Here is a 22,970-nt window from a genome sequence, read left to right on the forward strand (position 1 = left end):
GGCTTCATTTATTTGATTAACAATACAATATCCGAGAAAAAAAAGTAATATTTTGAAATATTATTACAATTTAAAATGACTGTTTTAATCATTTTAATAATTTATTCCTTTGATGCAAAAGCTGAATTTTCAGCAGCCATTAATCCAGTCTTCAAGGTCACATATCACATGATAGAAATCATTCTAATGTGCTGATTTGCTGCTCAAGAAATATTTCTTATCATTATCAGCGTGGGCAACACTTGTTCTGCCTAGTATTTTTGTGGAAACAGTGAAATATTTTTTCAGGAATTTTTCAGGATTGAATAGAAAAGAACAGCATTTTTTAAATTAGAAATCTTTTGTCACATAAATGTTACTGTCACTTTTTATCAATTCAATGTGTCTTTGCTGAATAAAAACATCACTTTCTTTAAAAAAAATAAATACAAATTACTGACCTTAAACATTTGAATGGTAGTGTGTGATTTTTTTAAACTATTGTATAATAAAAACTGACTTTTCATGCTTAATTATTTTTTCCTGTTGTCCCATAGATATAGTCACCAGTACACTGCAGACAAGATCTGTTGCACAGAAAAATATAATACCACTGCAAATGTCTGCCCTTCTGTATGATTGAATCAATGGTTGCAATCACAACCCCCCCACCCCCTTCCTTTTTCTCCTTCTTGTCCCCCTTTTCCCTTCCTTGAAAGAGGCTGTAATCAGAAGTAAGTCAAGCATGACAGAGAAACATTTAAGAGGAGTAATGAAAGGAGATTGTGGAGCCATTGAAGAATAACACCCAGGCTGCTTTGCCACTGTCAAATTGCATCAGACTCTTGGTAATAGATTCTCCAGCAGACACTCAATTTCATTCAAAGGGGAGCCCTCTTTATCCCAGTGCATCAAATATTTAAACACTTGTATTAGAGACAGTGTCAGTTCCTCAACTCTGAGCCCAGGCCACTGATCCCCCGCCACCTCAGTTCTTTTTCACTTGATGTCACCCATTCTCAAGGTGTTATCTCTCGCTCCAAAGCTGCATATATAGGCTTTCATTTCATTCCTGACACTTAAAATGGTATTAGCTCCTTTTTTTGATATTACAGTCTTTGTTGCTGCCTTGACTTTTCGATTTCTTGGTGAACGGCTTAAGGATCTCTAGAGAAAAGAAGATTGAGGAGTAAGGGTGGAAGAGGAGGAGGAGGAGAAGAGAGAGAGATTGGCAGCAGCGGAGCGTTTGACCAACGCTGTTCAGACTCAGTCTAGCTTGTCAAATCTTTGGACACAAAATGAATTGGCATATCTGCACCCTGCATAGAGATATCTTTCAGAGAGGCTGATGCCACCGAATTGTGGCGTGTGAACCGTTAGGGTAAATGCTGGATGTTCTGAAGTGTCTTCGGCCTAACATTTATCATTTCGGGGATTCAACTCTCTCAAGAAAGTTATTCATTCATCCTCTTAAATCACATCAGATTGAATCTATCAGCAGCAGGAGCTTTCCCACTCCCCTATACATTAGAGCCTGCAAATTAGGAGAAGGTGCTAGACGACCCTCTCCTCCTTTCCATCTCCCTCTCTTTTACCACTCCCCCTTCTCATTTCCTCTCCTCCTCCTCCCCCACGCCTCTCCATCTCATCTCCATCTCTCCCAGCTCCGTCTCCTCCGCCGAGGCCCCCATTAGTTTAGTGACCAACGTTGTATGAAAGCCAGCAGTAATACTGTCCCAATCCTCAGCCGACTGTGACAGCCCGAGGTAATGCCGTCCCCCCGGCTGAGTGGATGGAGCTCTTCCATTAACGGCTCTAACATGGTGACACCTAACCCAGCCTGATATTACGCTCACACACTGATTAGGGGCCGGGAATAGAGCCGGCGGAGGTCCTGGGTGACGGTAGACTAGCCGAGTGTGGCTTTAACAGAGCCAGACCTGTCTCCGCTGCCCCCGCCAGTCACTCACACAGCCGGAATTGTTTAATTGGGGCAGCGGGCATGGGAGAGTAGAGAGAGGGAATTTGAGTTTTAAAGGGATAGTTCACTTAAAAATGAAAATCCTGTCATGTTTTGCTCATCCTTATGTCGTTCTAAACTTGTTTGGCTTTCTGTTGGTGCTTGTGTTGTGCTGCCATATTTGATTTGTATACATGAGGTAATCAGTTATTTGATTGGATTTGATTTGGCTTGACTGAGAGTGAACGAAGAGGTAAATTTCAGTCTTTTCATCACACAAAATGATCATGTCACTCAGAAGACTTACAATACAGGCTACTAGTCATGTCATATATGAATATATGGGGAAAAAACAACTTTCTTCAAAATATCTTCTTTTGTCTTCCACAGAAGACATCAAGTCATTTGAGTTTGGAACAACATGAGGGTGAGTAAATGATGTCACTATTTTATTTTTATTTTATTTTATTTTAAATCTGATGTACATTTGCTTATCAGGCATATTTTGACTCCATACATTCTCACTTTGTCAAAACGTTAAAAGTGAAAGTAATTTCTGAGTCATTTTTTGTAGTTTTGTTATGTACTTTTGCATTTTTATTAGTTTTTAAATATTTCATTTTTGCTGTTTGTTTTAGATTTAAAAAAAAGTAATTTTACCTTCAACTTATTTAATTTAATTTACTGCTTGTTTTTTTTTTTAAGTTGTAGTTTTTCATCAAATATTTATATTTTATTTCGGCTTTATTTTTAGTTAACAAAAACACATTTTATTTGTTATAGTTAGCATCAACACAGAATGGAACTGCAAAAATAATGTGTTTTAAAAAAATTTTTTTCCTGTCTTCCATTGGTCTGACAAACAGGAAGTCTCTCCAAACTCACTCTGTTGGTTGAGCCAATGTTGAAGCAGTATGTTACACTGATCAGGATGCTCAAACAGTGCATGTTTTGTTAGCAAGTATTTAACATTGAAAATATTACATCACTTTTAAGCTTTGATTATTTTTTTAGCTCTTCAATGACAAACTGTCCATTCAAGTCACAGACAGAAATTTACACTGCACTGAAAATAAAGCCCCACGACACGCGCACAAAAAACCTAAGGGGTATTTGCATGTGATAAAAATCATTTGTGTTTGATTTAAGAGTGCTGTCCTCGGGCAAGACAGTAAGGTGTTTCTATCACACAGGCTACACCTCATTGCCTGTGATTATTCAACTCTCGGAGAGCCCCCTCTGCCCCAACACTTTCAGCCCCAAAATAATATCTCATATATGCGTTATCCAGCCCCCATGGCAGCCCCCTCATTACTAAGGATCATTCCGGAATTAGATTCCGTCCTTCCAATATTGGTTCCAAGAGCTGGTTCCTTTGTACTGTAGTCAAAGGTTAAAATACCAATCACGATAGCCTCGACTGATGGAGCCAGACATTTTAATATTCGCTTAGCTTGGTAATTGTGGAGGGACGTAATATCGTTCTTTCTCCTTCTCTGTGTCCTAAAGGTAACATGCAGTAACGTCAGAGAACAGAAGTTCGGCCTGGTATGTCTGTAGGGCTTTTGAAGACATGAATACAGGTGAGGATAATGACTTTTCCCACACACTTCTCCTACGTTTCTGTTATAAAGCAATATATAGTCTGTATTTTTGCTTCCGGTAACAGTATGAGCACAAGGGCCCAGTATAAGAAAATTGATCACGATGAATTTGTTCAAAGCATTCCACCTTCAACATTCAGACCATCGTTAGGTGTTTCTGTCTGTAGTGACGCAGTGGTCTTTGTTAATCACTGCTGACACTGTGAGGAAGGGAGAAGGCCGTTTGCGTTCGGCAAGGAGTGTTTGTTGATCATTATTTTGGGAGTGTCATGTCAATGTCAGCCCTGTGGCGAGGAGAGACAGAGCTTACAGAGGGAGGCGGGGAGGAGGAGGCAGTGGGTTTGGGGGTCTCAGCCTGTCATTGCCTTTCACTGTTACTCACTTCACAGCCCATACACTCCTGTTCAGCCCCCTAAGCTCTGTGCGCCCGCCCGGACTTGAGCAAAAAGACATGAGGATTTGCTGCATGTCCTTGTCCGTTTTAGAAACCCTTATGCATGTGAAATTATTTCCGCACGGAAAGAAAAACAGTTTTTCTGTTGCATTTCTTGTTTAGAAAATACTCTATGATGTTGGATTTTAAGACCGTATTGTTTGCATTCTGTTGTGGAGATGTGGTTGCGGGATACTCTGAGTGAAAGAGAATGCGATGTGAATTTGTAAACAGAGGTGCTGCTGGGACACTGAGGGGGAGAGAACAGGGGAGTATCATATTTTAACCTTTTGTTTCCTGGTAGCAGGCGCCAAGACTCCTGGGAGGAAGCGATCAATGATGGACACCATAATGCGTCTCGCTGTATTCCTTGTCACACTCAAGCCTTCTGCCTGTGTTGGGAGTTCTTCGGTTCACACGCACACATATGCACAGATGGTAAGGCAGCGCAGACAGCTCATCACTTTGACACTTACTACAGTTCTCCATCCTGAGTCTGCCAACAATATCTTCCTCTATATATGTATATTTGGAGAGAAAATAACATTTTATTTCTAACTCCTCCAGAACTATATATGCAATTTATATAAAGCTTTCTGCCAGTGCATGACATTATTTGAAGCATCTACCTGTGACCGAAGACGCTGCTCTCTTGCTTGTCCCGAAAACTTACAAACAGCAATTAAACTCCAATTAGGTTCATGGCTTTGCAGAATTAACTGAAGTAATTTGATTCACCACTGAATAAATGAATTTCAAAAAGAAGAGTACGACTCAATATTCAAAAACATGCCTTCTAGCATACAAATGTAATCGTTTATTTTCATTTAAGGACTTGGATTATGAAGCAAGAGACTTAAAAGACTTTGTTAATGATCTTGGAAGTCCTAATTAGCGGGTCTGAAACCTCTATTAAACTGTGATTTAATTTACTAAAGCTAATACCTTAGTTCTTTATGAGGGAGTAACTTTATTTTGTGTTCTCTCTCTCTATACGAACAGTTTCTCATTATGAGACAGGATGGCCAAAGTCTTCAGTAAATGTATGTGTATGTTTGTTTTTATTTATGCTCAAATTTGTTTACATTGGCCAAATTGTTTATTGCATTAATCTTGGCCTGTTGACTTTAAGACTGCATTCATGTATTATATATAATAAAATATTACACTATAATAATTCTATTAATAGGCTAAATGAGATTCAAAACAGATACTGAAATGGGTGCAACGTTTTCTGAATTTATGGTTCAACAACTGAACATTTGATAACAGGAAAAAGAAGAAGCATTTGCCTTACAGTCAATAAGCCAAATTTTGTCACATTTTTATATTTGTGGTAGCAGCTGTTTACACTTGCACTGTTTGTGATATAATAATTTTCTCTGAAGGATGGCAGATTAAGTGAATTGAATGCCCCGCTAAAGGTGCTATATGATGTTTAACCAGCAGATGGACACCCGTGGTAGTGTATTGAGTCCGTACTAACTAATACACATACAAATGGTATGTTTGAGGCATTGGAAATGTTTGGTGTTCATTTATATGCTTCAGATAAATTGACATTCCCTATAGAGGCGCGGGATGGAGATCTACATTTGACAAAACATCCGAGTCGGACAGAGAGGTAGAAGATGATAAATTTAAAGTTAACAGAGCGGGACGGGCTGAGAGGAGAGAGAGAGCGAGTACAGTGAGCGACTCGCCAGCATTAACAGAAGTGCGCGCGGATCGGATGTTGACACATCGCGCGCATCTACATAATCTACATCACAGCGGTGGCACGCGCTAAACAGCTCAACTCTTTAAACCTCCGTGATTCTTTTCAAACCCGTAAAAAAGCGTTTCTAAGGCGTCTTTTCGCGCTTTTTCTTTCAGTCATTTGCGAACTCTTTTGACTGACATCATCTGGGTTCGAGTTTGGATAAAATAACAGTTTGATGTCCGACTGAGATAAAGATGTTTGACTAAAGTATTGTGAGTACTACAACAAGTCCTGTTTTTTTTTTTTTGTTGCTATATTTTACTAATGTGATATTTGCTGGACAATATGTTTTCGCAAGTCTTTCTTTTTGTGTTAAGCTAGATGTTTAGTTTTTAAAGGATCATTTAGCTACGTTTAGTTGTCGCATGCTGAGTATTATGAGTTAACTTTTCCGGAGTGCACTAAAACTTTAAGTGTAAGATGCATCAAATTGATCATGTTTTCAAGAAAAGTTGTATGATAATACTTTTTTGTGAAAGCTGCATAATTAGCCTACATCTTTCAAAGAACGGAATAACACATGTGATCTGAACAACTTATAACACCTTCAAATCAGAAAGTTTAAGTTTAAATTTAACATCTGGCAGCAACCGAATGGTAGGCTACTATAGCGAATTTAGTGTAAAGCAGATTTCAGATATCACCTCTTAAATTTAATATTTAAAAGTTTGTTCACCGTTTTTAAGACAATCACTCACACCGCTTATACGAACTCGTAAAAATTGTAGGGTTTTTACTTGTTTTATTTGTATTATAAAAACAGTGACAGGCACAAATAATGAATTGCTCCATATGTATTAACTTTTGGATTAAGTTTTAAAGTTTTTATTATTTACAATGTATTTATTATCATTGTTATTTTTGTTATTATTATTACAAATAATAATTAATATGATGGGCTATTGTTGAGCTATTGTTGATGTCTTTAGATACGCAATTATTTCCAAATGACCGAGAGTGTATTTAAATAGCTCGTTATTTAAAACAATATATTCAGTATTAAAATTGTTATAAAATGTCTAGTTAAATATTTTATCCATTTAAATTAGCAATACAAAAAGTTCACTAGCATCATTAATCTTAAAATATTTAAAGTGGGATTGCCAAACACAAAATTAAGACTAATAATAGATCTTAGATTAAGTTTAGCTTCATATTAAAAAAAAAACATACAGGGAAGTGTAGAGCTGTTTAGAATTGATAAACGCAGATTAATGCAGAACAGCAGCACCAGCACCATACATGAGACAGGTAGTCTAAACAAGAATAAATTAAACTAATAATTTTATGTAGTGATTTATTTATTTATTTTCATGAAAATGCATTTCATTAATTAGCTCAACCTTTGTTTAACTTTGTTTAACAAAGTTTGTATTAAAGGACAGACTTCTGATAATAGCACCTTGTTTAAATTCACACAATAATGTTCGTCTTGCACTCACTATTAGGTATTTCTTTAAGGACTCATTTGTGGTCTAATTATTCTAGCTACTAAATGTTTTTGCTTTTTAAAAGAAAGAAAATGACTGCATGAAAATATAGACTTTAAGGAATGTCTGCCTGTTTATTTAAATAACTGCTTTTTTTGTCCACCAGAAGTTGTGTTTTTGGGATCATAATTCTGACTAGGATTTTTTTTTTGTTCAACAGATTTCTGTCAGAGAATGACTGATCTGTAAGACTTAAGTCTATAAGCATTGAGTCGAGTGCTCTTCAGGCCTCTTCATCACATTACACTGAGTTTGAGTGGACACTTCATTGCTCAAATGGACCTCCATCGGACTGCCTTTAAGATGGATAACTCCTCCTACATGCCCAGCCCGCTGACCTCCCCTGCCCTCATGGTTTTGGCATCAACAGCTGAGGCTGGACGAGATGCCTCTGTACCCTGCCAGCCCCCTCGGCCGTTTGGAGTGCCGGTCACTTTGGAAAAGGACATGCACCTCCCGTTCCCCAGCGGCTCGTACACCTTTGCCTCCATGTATCATCGGCAAGGAGGCTTTCCCACTCGCGACTTTCCCACCCCTCTGCTCCACCTTCACCCACAGTTTGCCCCACCCAATCTTGACTGCTCACCGCTGGGTATGCTCAACCACGGAGCGGTGGGGGCCTTCCGGCCGTTCTCCTCCCCACATGAGGAGCGTGATGCGGGGGCTTACCAGTCTGCCTTCCTCCCTGCCAAGCGCTTGAAGGGCTGTCTGGAACCAGCGGCATCACCCCACCTCCGCTACACAGATGTGGAGGGAAAAGATTTTGACTTTGGGGGTGCTCATGTTCCTAATGGTTCACCAAACACCCTGAAGGTAGCTGAGGATGCTGGGAAGAAGCTCTTTGGCTTGTCTGGGCTGTTGGTAGAGGGTTCATCTGGCCCAGAGGAGCACAAAGAACCAAGTAAGTATCTAATATCACATGATATTCTGTTTATTTAAATATATATTATATATGAAGAGGTAATTTGCTAAAACAGATAACTAATGACATTCAAAAATCATGTTTTTTTGTCCTGCATACCAATTAATATAATTAAATAATAATAACTAAAAAATACAGCTATCTAACACAATAAAAAAGATGATTTAAGATAATTTATAAAAACTGAGTTATATATATATGTGTGTGTGTGTGTGTGTGTGTGCTTAGAGACAGCACAAAGACCAAAAAAAGCCCCCCTAAATATTGAAAAAATATGTAAAAGTGTAAAATTGCTATGTTTTATTAGTATAATGTATTTTCATGTTGTCAAATATATAAAATTGTTAACATATGTATGTAATATATACATGCATTATGTAATATATAATATACATCATTAATTTCTCTCTCTCTCTCTCTCTATATATATATATATATATAAAATATATAGTATAAGTTTTATATATATCATATAATATTTAAATATTAAACATTATTATTTAACATTAATATTAAACTTAAATATTTTTATATAATTTTGCAGGTCTTTTTGCCTTTATTTTTATAGGAAAGTATAGCGCATATAGATTAAGCTGACGTGAGAGAAGAGAAGGGAGAATGGGATTGGGACAGCAGCCTAGAGCTCTTATATGTCCTGAGCATGTGCAAAGCCCACTGCTTCACATCTATAACATGTCTACTTTATTTTTTTATTATTATTAAATAATTATTGCTGCTATTGGAATGTGTTGTAAACAATGTACACATTAATATAGGTCTAGCTTAGAGGACACTAAGATCTGCGACTATTTCTTGCGTGACTTTCAGAAAACTTAAGTTTTGTTTGTATGTGTTAAGTGTAACTTACAGCTCCTGATTTTGTTATATAAGTCCCATGCAGTCCACAGATAAATGCCAAAAGTAGGCCTAGTCTACCCGAGTAGGCTATAACCGTTAGGCTATGCACAGAATAAGTACCGAATCACGAACAAATGATCTTGAGATGACAAAGGCGAAGGATTCGCAAATCTCTCAGCTCCAGACAACTTGTCAATGATAACGAGAAGGAGATGCTGCTCGGCAACCGCTTCTCTGAGTGCGACACCTCCGGCTCAATATCGCCCCCACGCCATCCATCCTGATTTGTTGACAAATGAGTGGGAGAGAGTGTCAATCTGGGCTGTAAGGATAACGTGGCTGCTCATTACCTTGCTCTGTAATTGGTCGCCGTGGTGAAGGACCCCACGTTCGTGCGGCGCAGCGGGACGGGGAAAACAGACGCTCAAACTTAAATTCGTAGGACATCAGAACTCCTTGTGGGGGCGGAGGGGTAGAACCTGCAACATGAAAGACACGACAGAGGGGGCTGATGAGCCACGCTATATCAGAGACGAATGTCAATAGGAAAAATAATGACTGACTTTGACAGGTAGAAGAGATATTGTAGGGAAAAAGAGCCCCACATCAAGGTTCTTTTAGAAAAGTTTTCGCCTCATCTAGAAGTGGGTTACCGACATGCTCTTTTTTGAGACAAAGGATTGGGTGCATCCATACACCTCAATGTGCCAAATTATACTTGGTTGTGTATGTGAGTGTGTGTATGTGTATGCTTGCATATTGGGCCATACTGTCCTTTCAAAAAAAAAAAATAAATAAATAAATAAATATATATATATATATATGTTTGTGTGTATGTATGTATATATATAGTGTATATACTGTGTGTATATATATATATATATATATATATATATGTATGTGTGTGTCTGTATGTATGTATGTATGTATATATATATATATATGATTTATTGATTATCTTTATTTATTATTATATAATATATTACTATTGTATGTTATTTTTCTTTAAGATTCAAAAAGAGTATATGTTCAGTAAGTACAGGTGTTATGCTTGGGAATAATTTAGGTTCATGAACTGTAAATCAGAGTTTAGGTTCATGTGGTCTGATAACCGGTACACAACCTCACACACATGCTGTTGTGTCATCAGAAAGAGATTTGTCATTTGTCTAATATCTGACCCTTGGGCCATGACTCTAAGCATTGTGTTATTTCAGTGCTTGTCTCTCAAAAATGTTCAAAAGGACGAGTATCCTCACAGCTGTTTAAACAGTTAGATCTTTTATATTCTTTTCGAAGGACAGATGTCTTCACTGGGCCGAATCTTGTTTATTTTCCTTCGGGAGGCATTTTAAATTTTTTGAGCTGATGAGAAAAAAAGAACAACAGTAAGTGTGGGTAAATGCCTTGTGCCCTGCTGCTTTCTGGGCTTAGGCGGTGTGTGCTTGGCATAAAGTTTCTCAGACAGTGTACTTGTTAAAATTTGCCAGTTCATACAGCATTGTCAGACTCAGATTGTAAGTGACTTCTTTTCGCTGTTTACAGAGCTGTGCCTGGGTTTCTACAATAATTGTATGTATTAATGCCATTCCCAAAGTCTCTTGACAGGACTTTGTGGAATGTAAAGGAAAAGAGGCAGAAGACTTTTTTGTCAATGCAATGCATTGGCTAGGAAAGGAATGGAAATAGTAAGGAATTTGGGGTTCAGTATGAATGTATGTATGTATGTATGTATATACATGTATATATACATTACTGCATATGACTATATTCAATGAAATATGTATGTATATATTAGGGCTGTCAAATCAATTAATCGTGATTAATCACATCCAAAAAGGAAGTTTGTGTTTACATAATATATGTGTGTGTGCTGTGTATATTTATATGTATATATAAATACACACATGTACATGATTATATTTAAGAAAGATTTACACGTATATATGTATTCATAATTATATATGATTTATATTGTATATAAATATATATTATACAGTATATATTTTTTAACAGACGTGTGTGTATTTACATATACATATAGATTGTATTGTTTTTCTGTGCCTGTATAATACCAGGAAGTACCAGTTTTCAATTTCCAAAAATTCATTTTTAAAATATAATAATCCAATGAGATTTTTGTTTGAACACAGCTGTCTCCAGGGACGTGCACAGACATTTTGAGGGGCAGGGGCTCAAGTAGAAAAAAAAGGGCACTTCTCATATTTATTTAAAAAAATTTCTAAACAAAATGTTAAATATATTAGGGGTGTGCGATATTGACCAAAAATATATCTCAATATTTTCTGAGATTTTATCGATAACAATAATAAGATGATATTTTGATTATTGTGCTGATATCTTAAGGACTACCGTGGACAGCTGACTCCTAAAGTTTTTGATATTCTGCATATTCTGTGTGGTAATCAGTTCACAGCAGTGATAGAAAATCTTTTCCAATAAGTAAAATTATTTTTTTTTTTACCTTTTATGGGCATTTTTACCTTTATAAAGCCCTTTTTTTAAAAGTGTGCATCATCTTTTCAGTCAAATTCTTTAATTGAATCAGTCAATTAGAATAATAAGTCATTTGGGCTGTTACCAAGCAAATGAAATCAGTACTGACAAAATTAACCTTTGCAATGCAGAGGAAACACAGAAGCTGCATCTGAAGTGGCATTTAGATGCATTTACACACTGTTTAATGCAGGACAGGAATGCATTTAACCTGCAGTTAAAGATGCATTAATACTGTTTTGATATTTTAAACATAAACATTGAATACTGATATTTAAAATATTTTTTAATAAAATGAAAAGAAACTTTAAATGTAAAGTTAAAACTGCCAGTAGGTGGCAGCAAGTCACTGTTAATAAGTGAGTCATTACGATTGAACCGAATCATTTAAACGGTTGATTCATTCAGGAACAAAACAGCGTCATGTTGCTCAGAGATGCAAATTGGAATTATATATGTTGGCGAAATTGAGCAAAAACAGTCTATATTGTGTCTAAAACGTAAGTGTTTTAATATTAAATTTTTGTTTATTGAACTGCTGTATAAAATCAATATCACATTTGTAATCATGCTGCTTTTTGGTGGAAAAAAACGTCAGTCTTAGCGTGATACTGATTAACTATATGAAATGATATAAATATATACATTTCTGCCCCCATATCTTGAATTTTGTGATCATTCTAAATGCATTTTAATAAACTGAATCATGCAGTGAAATAAGGCGCACTGGTCTACTAGACTTCCTATTGTCTTAAGCTGGGCTCACACTGTGCGATTTTTAAAAGTCCTTTAGGATTGTACTTGTCAGACTGTACGAACATGATGATCATGTCACACTGTGGAATCTCAGTTGTCATTAATGTCAGACTGTACGACAGTCAAGACACGTTAAAAAACGGACCCGCGCAAGCAGCTCCAGATATTTAGCATGCCAAATATTTCGCGGGCGTCGGCGACGCATCGGCAATTCCCTCAGATCGCGTCTTTGATAATTCACACTGCGTGATTGTCACTCGCGTGAACGAGCACCGATTTGCCTCCGATGTCGGGCATTTGTCGGCGATTTCGCAAAACCCGTCGGCGAGTAAAATATAGGGCTAAAATCGTGCAGTGTGAACTCGGCATTAGTCTTTTGTTCATCACCACTCACCTCCACACCAAGACAAACACAACTGGAAAGGGAGGAAGGGCTTCACTTCTGCGGCTCTCTGCCTGTCTGTGATGTGATGTGCCGATCAATGAGTGCTACTGCTGTGCTGCGCGGGCTTCACTTCTGCGGCTCTCTGCCTGTCTGTGATGTGATGTGCCGATCAATGAGTGCTACTGCTGTGCTGCGCGGAGACGCGGAGGGTTGAAAGGCATCGGAACTTGACAGAGTCTCAACATTTCCCGACCCGACCTGATATTTTGATTTTTTTATTTGTTTGACAGGGAAAGCTGTGCACAAACAGAAACACGCATATATACATATATTCATTTATTTTAAAAAAAACTCCCCCAAAAAAAGGGCACTTTTTCCCGAGGAAGAAAAAGGGCAGATGCTCAAGCCCCCTTTTATGTCTATGTGTGCACGTGCCTGGCTGTCTCTATCTATTTGTCTCTCTCTGTCTGTCTGTCTGTATTACACAGGATAAAATCTTCAGTGATGGTGGTAAACATCAGGTTTTCAGTATGGCAGTATGTTTAGGTTTAGTTTGGTATCATATATTGTATCAATGCCACTCAAAGTCATCAGCAGGCTCTTAGCAGAAAGCTTGAAGAAGTGAGTGTCACATGCTTGCTATCAATTACCTCAAAGTTGAACATGTGTTGAAGTTATGTGTTAATCTGGTCCGGTCAGACTAAGGGTGAATTTGCCCCTTCTGTTAGACTTGTGATGATCAGCGAATGTGTGTAGAAGGTAGAAACATGTAGGTCTGTGGCAATTGTTGCTTTATTAAAGAAGATTGTCTTGAGTTCTTAAGATAGTCTTAATGGTCCTTAAGTGTTCCATTGAAATACAGGAGTGCCATTCCATAATATGTTCAGCTTTGGAGGGTTTTACCAGGAAACAGAGCTGTCAGTGTTTGGAATTCCGGTTCTGATTGGTTGTTTGGATCATCCTGCCAGTTTATCTGGAGTAATTCGGTAATTCACAGTCAGAATGACAGTTTTATCATTTAAGCTATTTGTCATGTATTCTCTCTGTGCCAGAGACCGCTGTAAGGTATCTGGTTTTCATTGATGTTGGAAATTACATGGATCACCTCATTCACAGAGAGAGACAGAGGCAAACAAAAGTCAGAAGATATAAAGCTTATCAGTGGGACAGTAACAGCTCCACTGACTGGTGCTAATTTATAACCCGAAAAACGCCTCTGTTTATTGCTGCTTATTAGTACACATGAGCCGTAATAAGCAGCCAGCTAATCTACGGCCAAGGTGAAGGTGTACATCACCTTACCCTGTTGGGTTTGACTTTATTGCCTGGGGTGGTGAATTGAATTTGCCATTGTAAATATTAAGTCTTTTGTTTCTTATCATACAGCAGGTAGTATCTCTAATCCCCATGATCAAACCTGAATGGTAGAGGAGGTGCAAATTATAAATCTGCCCAGACCCTTAAAATGTTATCACTGCTTTGCCTGCGCCCCCTGTATGTGTGCCAAGAGAAGTTGACTCTTGTCTCTATGGCAGTATGGCCTTTATGAAGCAAAGTGATTGGGCGGCCTAATTAAGGGTGCCTGTAAGGGACAAAAAGAGCATATGTATGAGCTACAGCTGGCAAATGCTGTAAAATGTGTCTCATTGTGAGAACTGCAGATGGACTGTATTCAACTGGCTGCCACAGAGATCATAAATCTGGGGAGATTGTCCAGTGTTGTATTGATCTACTGAATATTCCTCTCATCCCCCTTTGTCTTTAAGGTTATAGGTTTGCAAGGGCCGTTTTGATATTTAGTAGTGTTTTGAAGAGGCTATATATATATTTATTTCAATATTTATTGGCCAGCCGGTTTTGCAAAAAGGTTCTGTATTATATTATAATATTATTATATTATATTATATTATGTTATATTATGTTATGTTATATTATTCAATATGTATTAATTGCATTATATAATGTAATATAATATATAATATAATGTGTGACATAGGATGATGAAGTTGCATTCTGAAGAGGTGATGTTGCAATAAAGATGTACTTCAATATTTACTATCCAGCAGGTTTTGCACAAAAAGTCCTGTAATAATATAATATAATATAATAGCGTATACACTGAAAAAAATGATTCTTTGAATTTACAAAAAAATTTTAAGGTAAGTGGTTGCAATCAATTTATTTTAGCTACATTGAAATAAACAAATTTAGTTGACTAACTTTTACTTTTTTTTTTTAATTTAAATGTAGCTAAAATAAATTGTTTGCAACCACAACACTCATTTTTTTCAGTGTATTATGAATTTATATATTTTTGCAGGTGAAAACAACTTGAGAAAAAAAAGTAGTCATTTACTTTCACTTATTCTGTTTGATGTTAAATGAGGCTAATTTGATATTTTGTCTCCTGCTGCTGAAGTAGTTTACTCTCCTAATATTCTCTTAAGTGGGAGAGCTTTCATCCTGGTCGGGGGCTTGATGTTCTTCTCTTGTTTTCTTCCTAATTCATCTTCTCCGGATGGAAGGAATGTGAATTAGAAGGGAGGTCTGTGTACCACCCATACTGTCTTCAAGCAAACTCCAGTCAGCCCAGCTCAGTTATTTCTTAGACTGTGTTTAGTTACTGTATCTCTTTTTTTGTCATGTTAATTTTATTTGATAATTACAATATTTTACACTATGATTATTACATCTGGTTTAGTTTCAGAGTTTATAAATTGGTTTTAATTACAATGTTTTGTATATTCAAACAGACCCTAACCCTAGGAATTCTATGAAACTTGAATACATCAAGACTATTGGCATCCTAATAATGTTCTTCAGTAGCATATTGGACAAACACCTTACCACAAATGCTTCATCATTTGGAGATCATAGTCTTACCTTTTTAAACCTTTAGCATAAAAAAACCCTTTTTGTTTTTGCTGTTGACTGCAGATCAAATGCATTAACATGCCTAACAAGGGGCTTGTAGGCCCATTACTGGCAGGATCAGCATGCTTGTCGTCTGAGGGCTTCACAGACTCAGGGGGCTCTCGTTAAAGCAGCACTACTCCACCCAGGGCTTTTATGTGTTATTGGGAACGTGAGACAAATAAAATAGGGGCTTTAACCCTGGAGGCTCAGTCAGAGCTACGATAACAGTTTCTCGCACCCCATTATTAACAAATTTCTGCGCTTTTCTGCTTTTTTGAAGTAATCCTATGCAGATCAAGTACAGATTATTTTTGCATTTTTATTTGGATTGCATTTTAATGAATTATTACACATATTAATTAATCAAATTTTATAATTACCTATGTCGTTATTTACTCAAAAAAAAACAAATGAAGTAATTCAAAGATATAGATATAATTGTAGCGGACAAAAGCATTGAACAGACATTACAAAAAGTGGCTTTGGAAGTCAAAATGTCTTGTTTTATTTCCGTCTATCTGTTTTTGAATGCAATGACTACATCACAGTGCTAAAACAACAGCCCAGAGAAAATCTTAATTAAATGCTGTTAAAGAGTATTTTGGACTTATTAAGGCAATAGACAGCTCTAAAGTACATTGACACCGCGCCTGATTGACCAGCATTGTGTGTGCCAAAGCAGCCCTCTCTGATCTCACATCAAAGAGCGGCAGGAAGAAGACTGGAAGCATGTGGGGCAGGCCAAGGTGGAGAGGGAGGGCAGCAAAGACTGTCGATTGCTGGCTCAGTACAAAACAGCACATCTCGAGTCCCATCAGCCCACAAATCAGTCAAGCAAATGCAGAGGGCAGAATGTGGGTTTAAATAGTCATTACAGAGGGCCGACAGAGGCAAAGACAACAGGCAGATGACGGCTTGACATCTGCTGCTCTGTCTACCTGTCTTAGTCTTGCATAGTGTCTCTCCTTCTCTGTCTCATCCTGCGTCTCTGCAGATGTGTCCTGCATTCAGTTTAAGAGCATGTGTGCAGCCTTGCATTAAAGCAGCAGTCGAAACATGCAGTCGGATTTTAGATTTGTTAATGTCTGACATGTTTCTGTGTACAGAGGTCTTTAGAGAGCACCGATTTGGGCACAGTGTTGTTTCTGTGAATGACCCTTGAAACTTAGTCCACCTGTAGGGCCTCTAACATCTGGGGCTGTCATTAGTGACTGATGCTTGGCTGATGTTTGTAATAATATCCAAATGGCTATTCGGCCTTTTTACACAAGTCACACTAAACACACAGCTGGCACACCACAAACCGTGCGTTTTAGAGGTTTTTCTACACAATATTGAGAAAAGATGACACATGCCACTTTTTTGTGCATGTAATGGAGTAAATTGGTTTCACTTCTGAACTTTAAATGAAAAACACAGTAAAGTAATGCTGCTTTAATGAACAGCACCGAGGGTTTGTAAGCTTTTCTCATATAATAGAAAAATGCAGTTTATAGTTCATATGGCTCATATTTTTCCAATTACTTTAATTGAACCCCAAAAAAGGTAGGGACGATTTATTGGTACAACACTGGCCATTTGCTGATATATATTTTTCAGTATCTATATTTCAGTAACAAATGTAACCTAGAATAAAAAGTGGCTCATTTTAAACACATCAAGGTTTTTGGCCTGTCCATTCTTCCCAATTTTATCTATTAAAATCATGAAACAATGTTATAATTTGTTTTGTTTATATGCATTTTTTCTAAAAACACATAAATACCTAAAGAATGATATTATTTATTATATTAATATTTTGCTGTTTACCACATGATCTATATTTTAAAGTATAATTTCCTACTGTATAGATTTTTTTTTTAATTTATTTTTGGGATATTTAATTGTGCATGCTAATTTCCCCTAACATTACCTTTTCCATCATCAAATGCTCACTTAAAGTTAGTCTCAAAAACACTAATTTTATAACACTGTAAAATATATTTTTTTTAGCAAAGCTGAAAATGAATATCCTTTTTTATGATAATGTGATGACTAAATTCACTTGTAACATTTTAAACTTTTTTTATTTACATTTTTGTTTTTATATCAGTGCATGCCTCTCAGAATTCAGCATTCTGAAACTTTGGCTATGATTTCAAAGTCTTCATAACATTAAACACTTGATTCAGTGGTTTACAGAATTTCATGGTTGACCCCTCTGCATCTTGGGATATGTGTGTAATTTGCATGGGAGCGTCAAAGAGCCTGGGGAAATGTAGTTTAAAATCTATTGGGAATTTGTGTCATAACCATAAATCAGTCCTTTGCTAATTGGTAAGAAAACAACAGTCAAGCAGTATATAATGTTTTATGTGCCTCTCATGTTTTTTTACTGCGGTACTAACAAGGGTCTGTGTCACAGAGTGGACAGGGAATTAGCCTGAAAGATGGCTGCTGTCCATAAGCTTCAGTGTTCTTCAGCTTCTGTTGCTTGAGATGCTCCTGATTTGCATGTGGCAATTAGTATGCTAATTGGCCTAATTAGCCCATGGGACCACACAAGCACTGTGGCATTAAAAGGTTCAGTCTCATTATGACTCAACAATTCCCACGAGTTAGCGCAATCAAAAGGCCATCACATTCTCCAGAGCATATCTGTGGTGAACTTTTCTTATTTAAACGTGTTTTGTGTTAATTACTCTTCATCTGAAGTTTATTTGAAAGTCTTATGCTTTGTAGGAATTCGGGCAAGACCTTGTCCAAAAGGAGGAGAATTTAGCCTCATTAGCGGATGCTAAGCGGGCATTCGATAGCTGCGTCCTGAGCAGATGATATGGGAGATTGAACTTTTAGCTCAAAGTGCCCTTACTGCTGATTTGTTTCATGACCTGATTGAACAAGAACAGAGACCTGTGGATCTATATCAGCTCAGCTGGCAGTGGCCTTTGTTCCTCTGTGTAGACACGGGAGTATTGGCTCGTGGGATTGCTGGGCTATTGATGGGGGAAGGATGAGGTGAGCACACACACATCCACACCCAGAGAATGACTTTGGCAGGCTGGGCAGATGAGGAGCGTCGGCTATTGTGTTTACTCGGGGCTGTGTGAAGGCTCTGTATGTTTGGTTATCCTTGGCTAGGTGAACAAGGCAGAGACGCTGTCTGGCCATGACCTGAAATAATGTCACCCATTGACTACAATTTAAAAAGGTAGACAGACGGGACACATTGTAAAATGGGACAAATACATTACCTTAGATTAAAAGTACAATATAATAAAAGCACTTTCAAAGAATAAGGTACACAATAGGGCAATAAGGGCATGATTATTTTCATTTTTCAGCAAAATCACTTAACCTCAAGAAAAATTTGATTGTGAATCTAAATATTATATGAGCTGTTTTACTCTTTTATTCATTTTACATTAGGTTTGCATATTATATATTATATTGCTTACATTAAACAATGAACATTAAATAAGCATCAAATTAAATAGACAAAATATGTAAAATTAGAATAAAGTAGAAAAATACCACATAGGCTATATGTATGTGTGTATATGTGTATATATATTACTTTATATATTGCTAGTTTTTATCAATTTTTATGTATTTGTTTTAACTTCAGCTTGATGAATTTAGTACAATAATTGTAAAATCTGAGAAAACTGAACAATATATATATTTTTTACTTTTAATGCTGTAGAAAGTTATGCAGTAACAAGCTAAATATGGAACTCAGCAAAAAATTATTCGTTTGATATTTATATTATAATATTTTTTTTACAAATTATATTGCAGATTTATTGGTTTAATTGTTAGATAAAGTTAAATAATGTTATGTTTAATAATTGTATATAAAATAAATCTAGTAATATTTTATAATACATGGGCTTTCTATAACAAGATAAATATGTAATATCTAGATATGAATAGAATGTATGCCTCTAATGTTTTAAATACAGACATGGCAAACACACATGTACTGTAATCATACTTTAAAAAGTACTTAATGTTTTTTCTCCTTTGCTGCATCAGTGACTTGTCAGTCTCTTCATGGTTTTACTGCCTCCAAGACAATGCAGTGTGGCAGAAAACCCTGATTCTGTCACCCTCCCTCCTTGCTCAGCATTACTACCCTCCACTCGTTAGCTGTCTAATTAGCCTTTAGCTACTTAATGAGCTGAACAATGCAGCGTTAGTGGAGCAACAAGCTCAGGGCATGTTAGTGGGTTGGGGTTAAGGATGTTTGGATGTTGTGCTGAACTGGTTGCCTGGTGGCCGTGTTCCCATTAGTTGCTTGAATTATGCCTTGCTCTGTGGCCTTTCTCAGAGTGAAGTGTTATAGGGTGATGGTGTGTTGCTTTTGTTTGGGTTAAAATGGTGAGAGGAAGATTTGAACTGGCTTCTTATACAAACCGCAAACATGTATCAGTAAGGTCAAATTCTTGCTATGAAAAAAGTTTGGTAACCTTTTTATTTAGCAAAGTACTATCGCATAGCCTGACTTGTACCAATCAGAATAAAGTGTATTACACTTAGCAGGTTATTCTGGCCATGTAAAGTGACCAACCACCATTTAAAAAAAAAAAATAATAATAATATAAATATATATATATATATGTATGTATGTATGTATGTATGTGTAGCTCTGCTCATGATGCAATTGGATGCAACTAACCCAGAAGTTGCATATTAATTCATGCAGTCTGATCGGAGCTTGTGGAAGAGGAATAGATGGGTTTTGTTGCATGTTGTTGCAAACACAACAATGCATGTAATGTATATAATTGCATTTGTCAGTCAATGTGCCTCTAGGATTAAAAACCTGCCAAAGCCACACTGACATATAATGCCTTGCGTAAACTGTCTGTTTGAGTTAAGAATCGAATTCCCAAGCATACATGGACGAATGCGGTCCAAAACACAGATGCTGTTTCAGCCCAAAATGGGCTTCTAGACGTTCAAGATGAAGTCATGTTTTTCTGTGCCGCAGGAGTTCGCCTGTGTTAAACTCTCTTCAGACTGGGTGGCCCAGTCCTCCCACAGCTCCCACAGCAGGTGGAAACCAAGAATTGCTATTAAACGAAGGTCAGAGGACTGTCATTAATAACAAAATGTTTGTGTTTTTTCCTACGTCATGAAAAAAAAAGCTACATTGTATGGAAATTATCCAATGTGAGGTTCTGGGAATTTCAACATTACAGTCGAAATGGAGTTAAAGGGATAGTTCACCCAAAACTGAAAATTCTGTAATTATGTTCTCACCCTTCATGTTGTTCCAAACCTGTATGACTTTATTTCTTCTGTGGAACATAAAAGAAGATATTTTGAGGAATGCGTTTTTTTTCCTCCGTACAATGGAAATCAACTAAAACTGTTTGGTTACCAATACCAACATTTTTCAAAATGTCGTCTTTTGTCTTATAAGTTGTCTTTATATAAATTAATTGCTTTTTTAGAAGCATATTTGATGACAGAATTTTCATTTTTGAGTGATCTGTCCCTTTACAACCAAGGCTGCTTTGCTTCTTTAACACATGTATGCTATCAAATTTTTTGCCCTATTGAAAAAGATCCTTCTAATTTTTGCAACCTGTGAATACAGTGATTTCTCCTATTATTATATGATCCTCGGTAACATCCTCGCAATTCATTTTTAAATTTTTGGCAATTTACTTACTGTTCCAAGGATTTTAAGACCCTCAGATGATGTTGCATGACCAAGTACTATACCAGTGCCCTGTATTACATATCTCAGTGTCTGTAAACTATGAAACATTCACCCAATTATTTTTGAATCATTTTATCAGCTATTTCCTCTGTGGAGCGCAACCATATAACCATCTTGTCCAATGTTAGATGGTCTCTCTCTCTGTGTGTGTTTGGCACTGGTAGAGACTCCAGTGAGGCAGTTGTGTGCTTAGGCTGACTGTGTCTCGCTGGCTGGCTCTGAACAAGCACAGGCCTGTTCTACCCCGGTGGCCAATAAAATGAGAAAATCAACCACTGTGCCACTATCCACAGGCCAGCCCGATAAATACACTTGTCCCTGTGTGAATGTGTGTCAGCATGGCTGTGTCGATCCAAAGATTTCGTCCAATTTAACTGTTCAAAGAATGATACAGGAAATCATTAAAGGGATAGTTCAAGCAAAAATGAAAATTCCGTCATTATTTACTCTTTATTATTGTCTTTCGCCTTTTCATTCAAGCTGCTTTTTTTCCATGCAATAAAAAATGAATGGATTTTTTTCAGGGCAAGTAAACAAGAGAACAACACATGACTTCAGAAGACTTTGAATATAGTGATTAAATATTTTCTTGATGGTATTTGGAGCTTGAAAGCCCCTGGTCACTGTCCACTTTTCATTACATAGAAAAGAGCAGTGTGAACATTATTCAAAACATCTCCATTTTTCCCCCACAGTAGAAAGTAATTCATACAGGTGTGTAATGACATGAGGGTAAATGATGACAATTTTCATTTTTTTCAGTGAAATATCCCTTTAATCAATTTCTAAACCCACTAATGGTGTTTTTTTTTTTTAAGTTCCACTGTGCAGATAACTTGCAGGTGTGCATAATCAGGGTAATCAATTTTGCTCTTTCATCATTGGGTTATTATTAATTTTCAGAGTGCTTCCGACTTTTGTGAAAGCCCTGTTACCCTCTTTGAGGATCCTCTGATCACATCCTCCAAAAGCTGTCACAAAATCTGTATTCCAAAACAAGTTCATCTTCAAAGCATCCCAGGCTTTCTTTACCTTGTCAGGGTATCTGTATTTGACACAGCGAGTACAAGGCTATCTGATCTTATCAGCACATATGTGGGAGTTGGTTGCATTAGATTGAAATGGATTATTATGGTCTATCGGCCTCATTAGTCTGAGCTGCTCACACCTGCTCCATAAGAATGTATTGAATGTGGGTGGGTGCTTCTTATATTGAGGCAAAATAATGACAATTATATGGTTATTTTGTATTTTTAATAACAAGAACATAGCTTAGCACTGTAGATATGAGATTGGTGATCAACCAGTGTACAGCAACACTCAAATGTTTAAAAATGGATATTGAAGTCCTGTGTTTATGTATTAATACATGGATTTAAGAATATTTGTTTGTGTATTTGGTTGTGTGTGCATTTCTAATTGTTTGTGTGCGTATGTGTTTTACAGTGAGGCTTAGTGCAGTTCAGCCCCTCAAGCTCAAAGTTTATGAGGTGTTAGCTGTCACTTCATTGACTCCCGACTGGCCCATTACACTCTGTGCAGACAGAGCTGTCTCAGGTGGAGAGTTGGGGTTTGGCCCCAGACACACACACATACATGCATTCGGAAGCATTTAGATTGAGTGTACGGTTTTTTTTTTTTTGTCGGGACTTTTGAATCAACTTACGAATTTTTT

At 36.9% G+C, this 22,970-nt stretch overlaps 1 protein-coding gene and 1 long non-coding RNA gene across 2 annotated transcripts in view; both read left to right on the top strand.

Annotated features, from left to right (window-relative positions):
* The first annotated feature begins 5,866 nt into the window (after nt 1-5,866).
* Nucleotides 5,867-22,970, top strand: part of LOC107758263 (E3 ubiquitin-protein ligase RNF220-like) — a 35,421-nt gene continuing 18,317 nt past the window's right edge. Inside the window, exons 1-2 of the mRNA XM_016575970.1 lie at nt 5,867-5,950; nt 7,389-8,129. Of these exons, the coding sequence (XP_016431456.1) occupies nt 7,505-8,129 (625 nt within the window). The 5' untranslated portion in view covers nt 5,867-5,950; nt 7,389-7,504. The remainder of the gene's footprint in view (nt 5,951-7,388; nt 8,130-22,970) is intronic.
* On the top strand, nt 18,176-20,810 carry LOC107758270 (uncharacterized). The gene is made up of 3 exons (XR_001642005.1): nt 18,176-18,224; nt 18,304-18,579; nt 20,558-20,810. It is a non-coding gene; the product is annotated as an uncharacterized LOC107758270 (long non-coding RNA).

Source organism: Sinocyclocheilus rhinocerous, unplaced genomic scaffold, assembly GCF_001515625.1.
Source record: "Sinocyclocheilus rhinocerous isolate Xijiao unplaced genomic scaffold, SAMN03320098_v1.1 scaffold3732, whole genome shotgun sequence".
Classification (NCBI taxonomy): Eukaryota; Metazoa; Chordata; class Actinopteri; order Cypriniformes; family Cyprinidae; genus Sinocyclocheilus; species Sinocyclocheilus rhinocerous.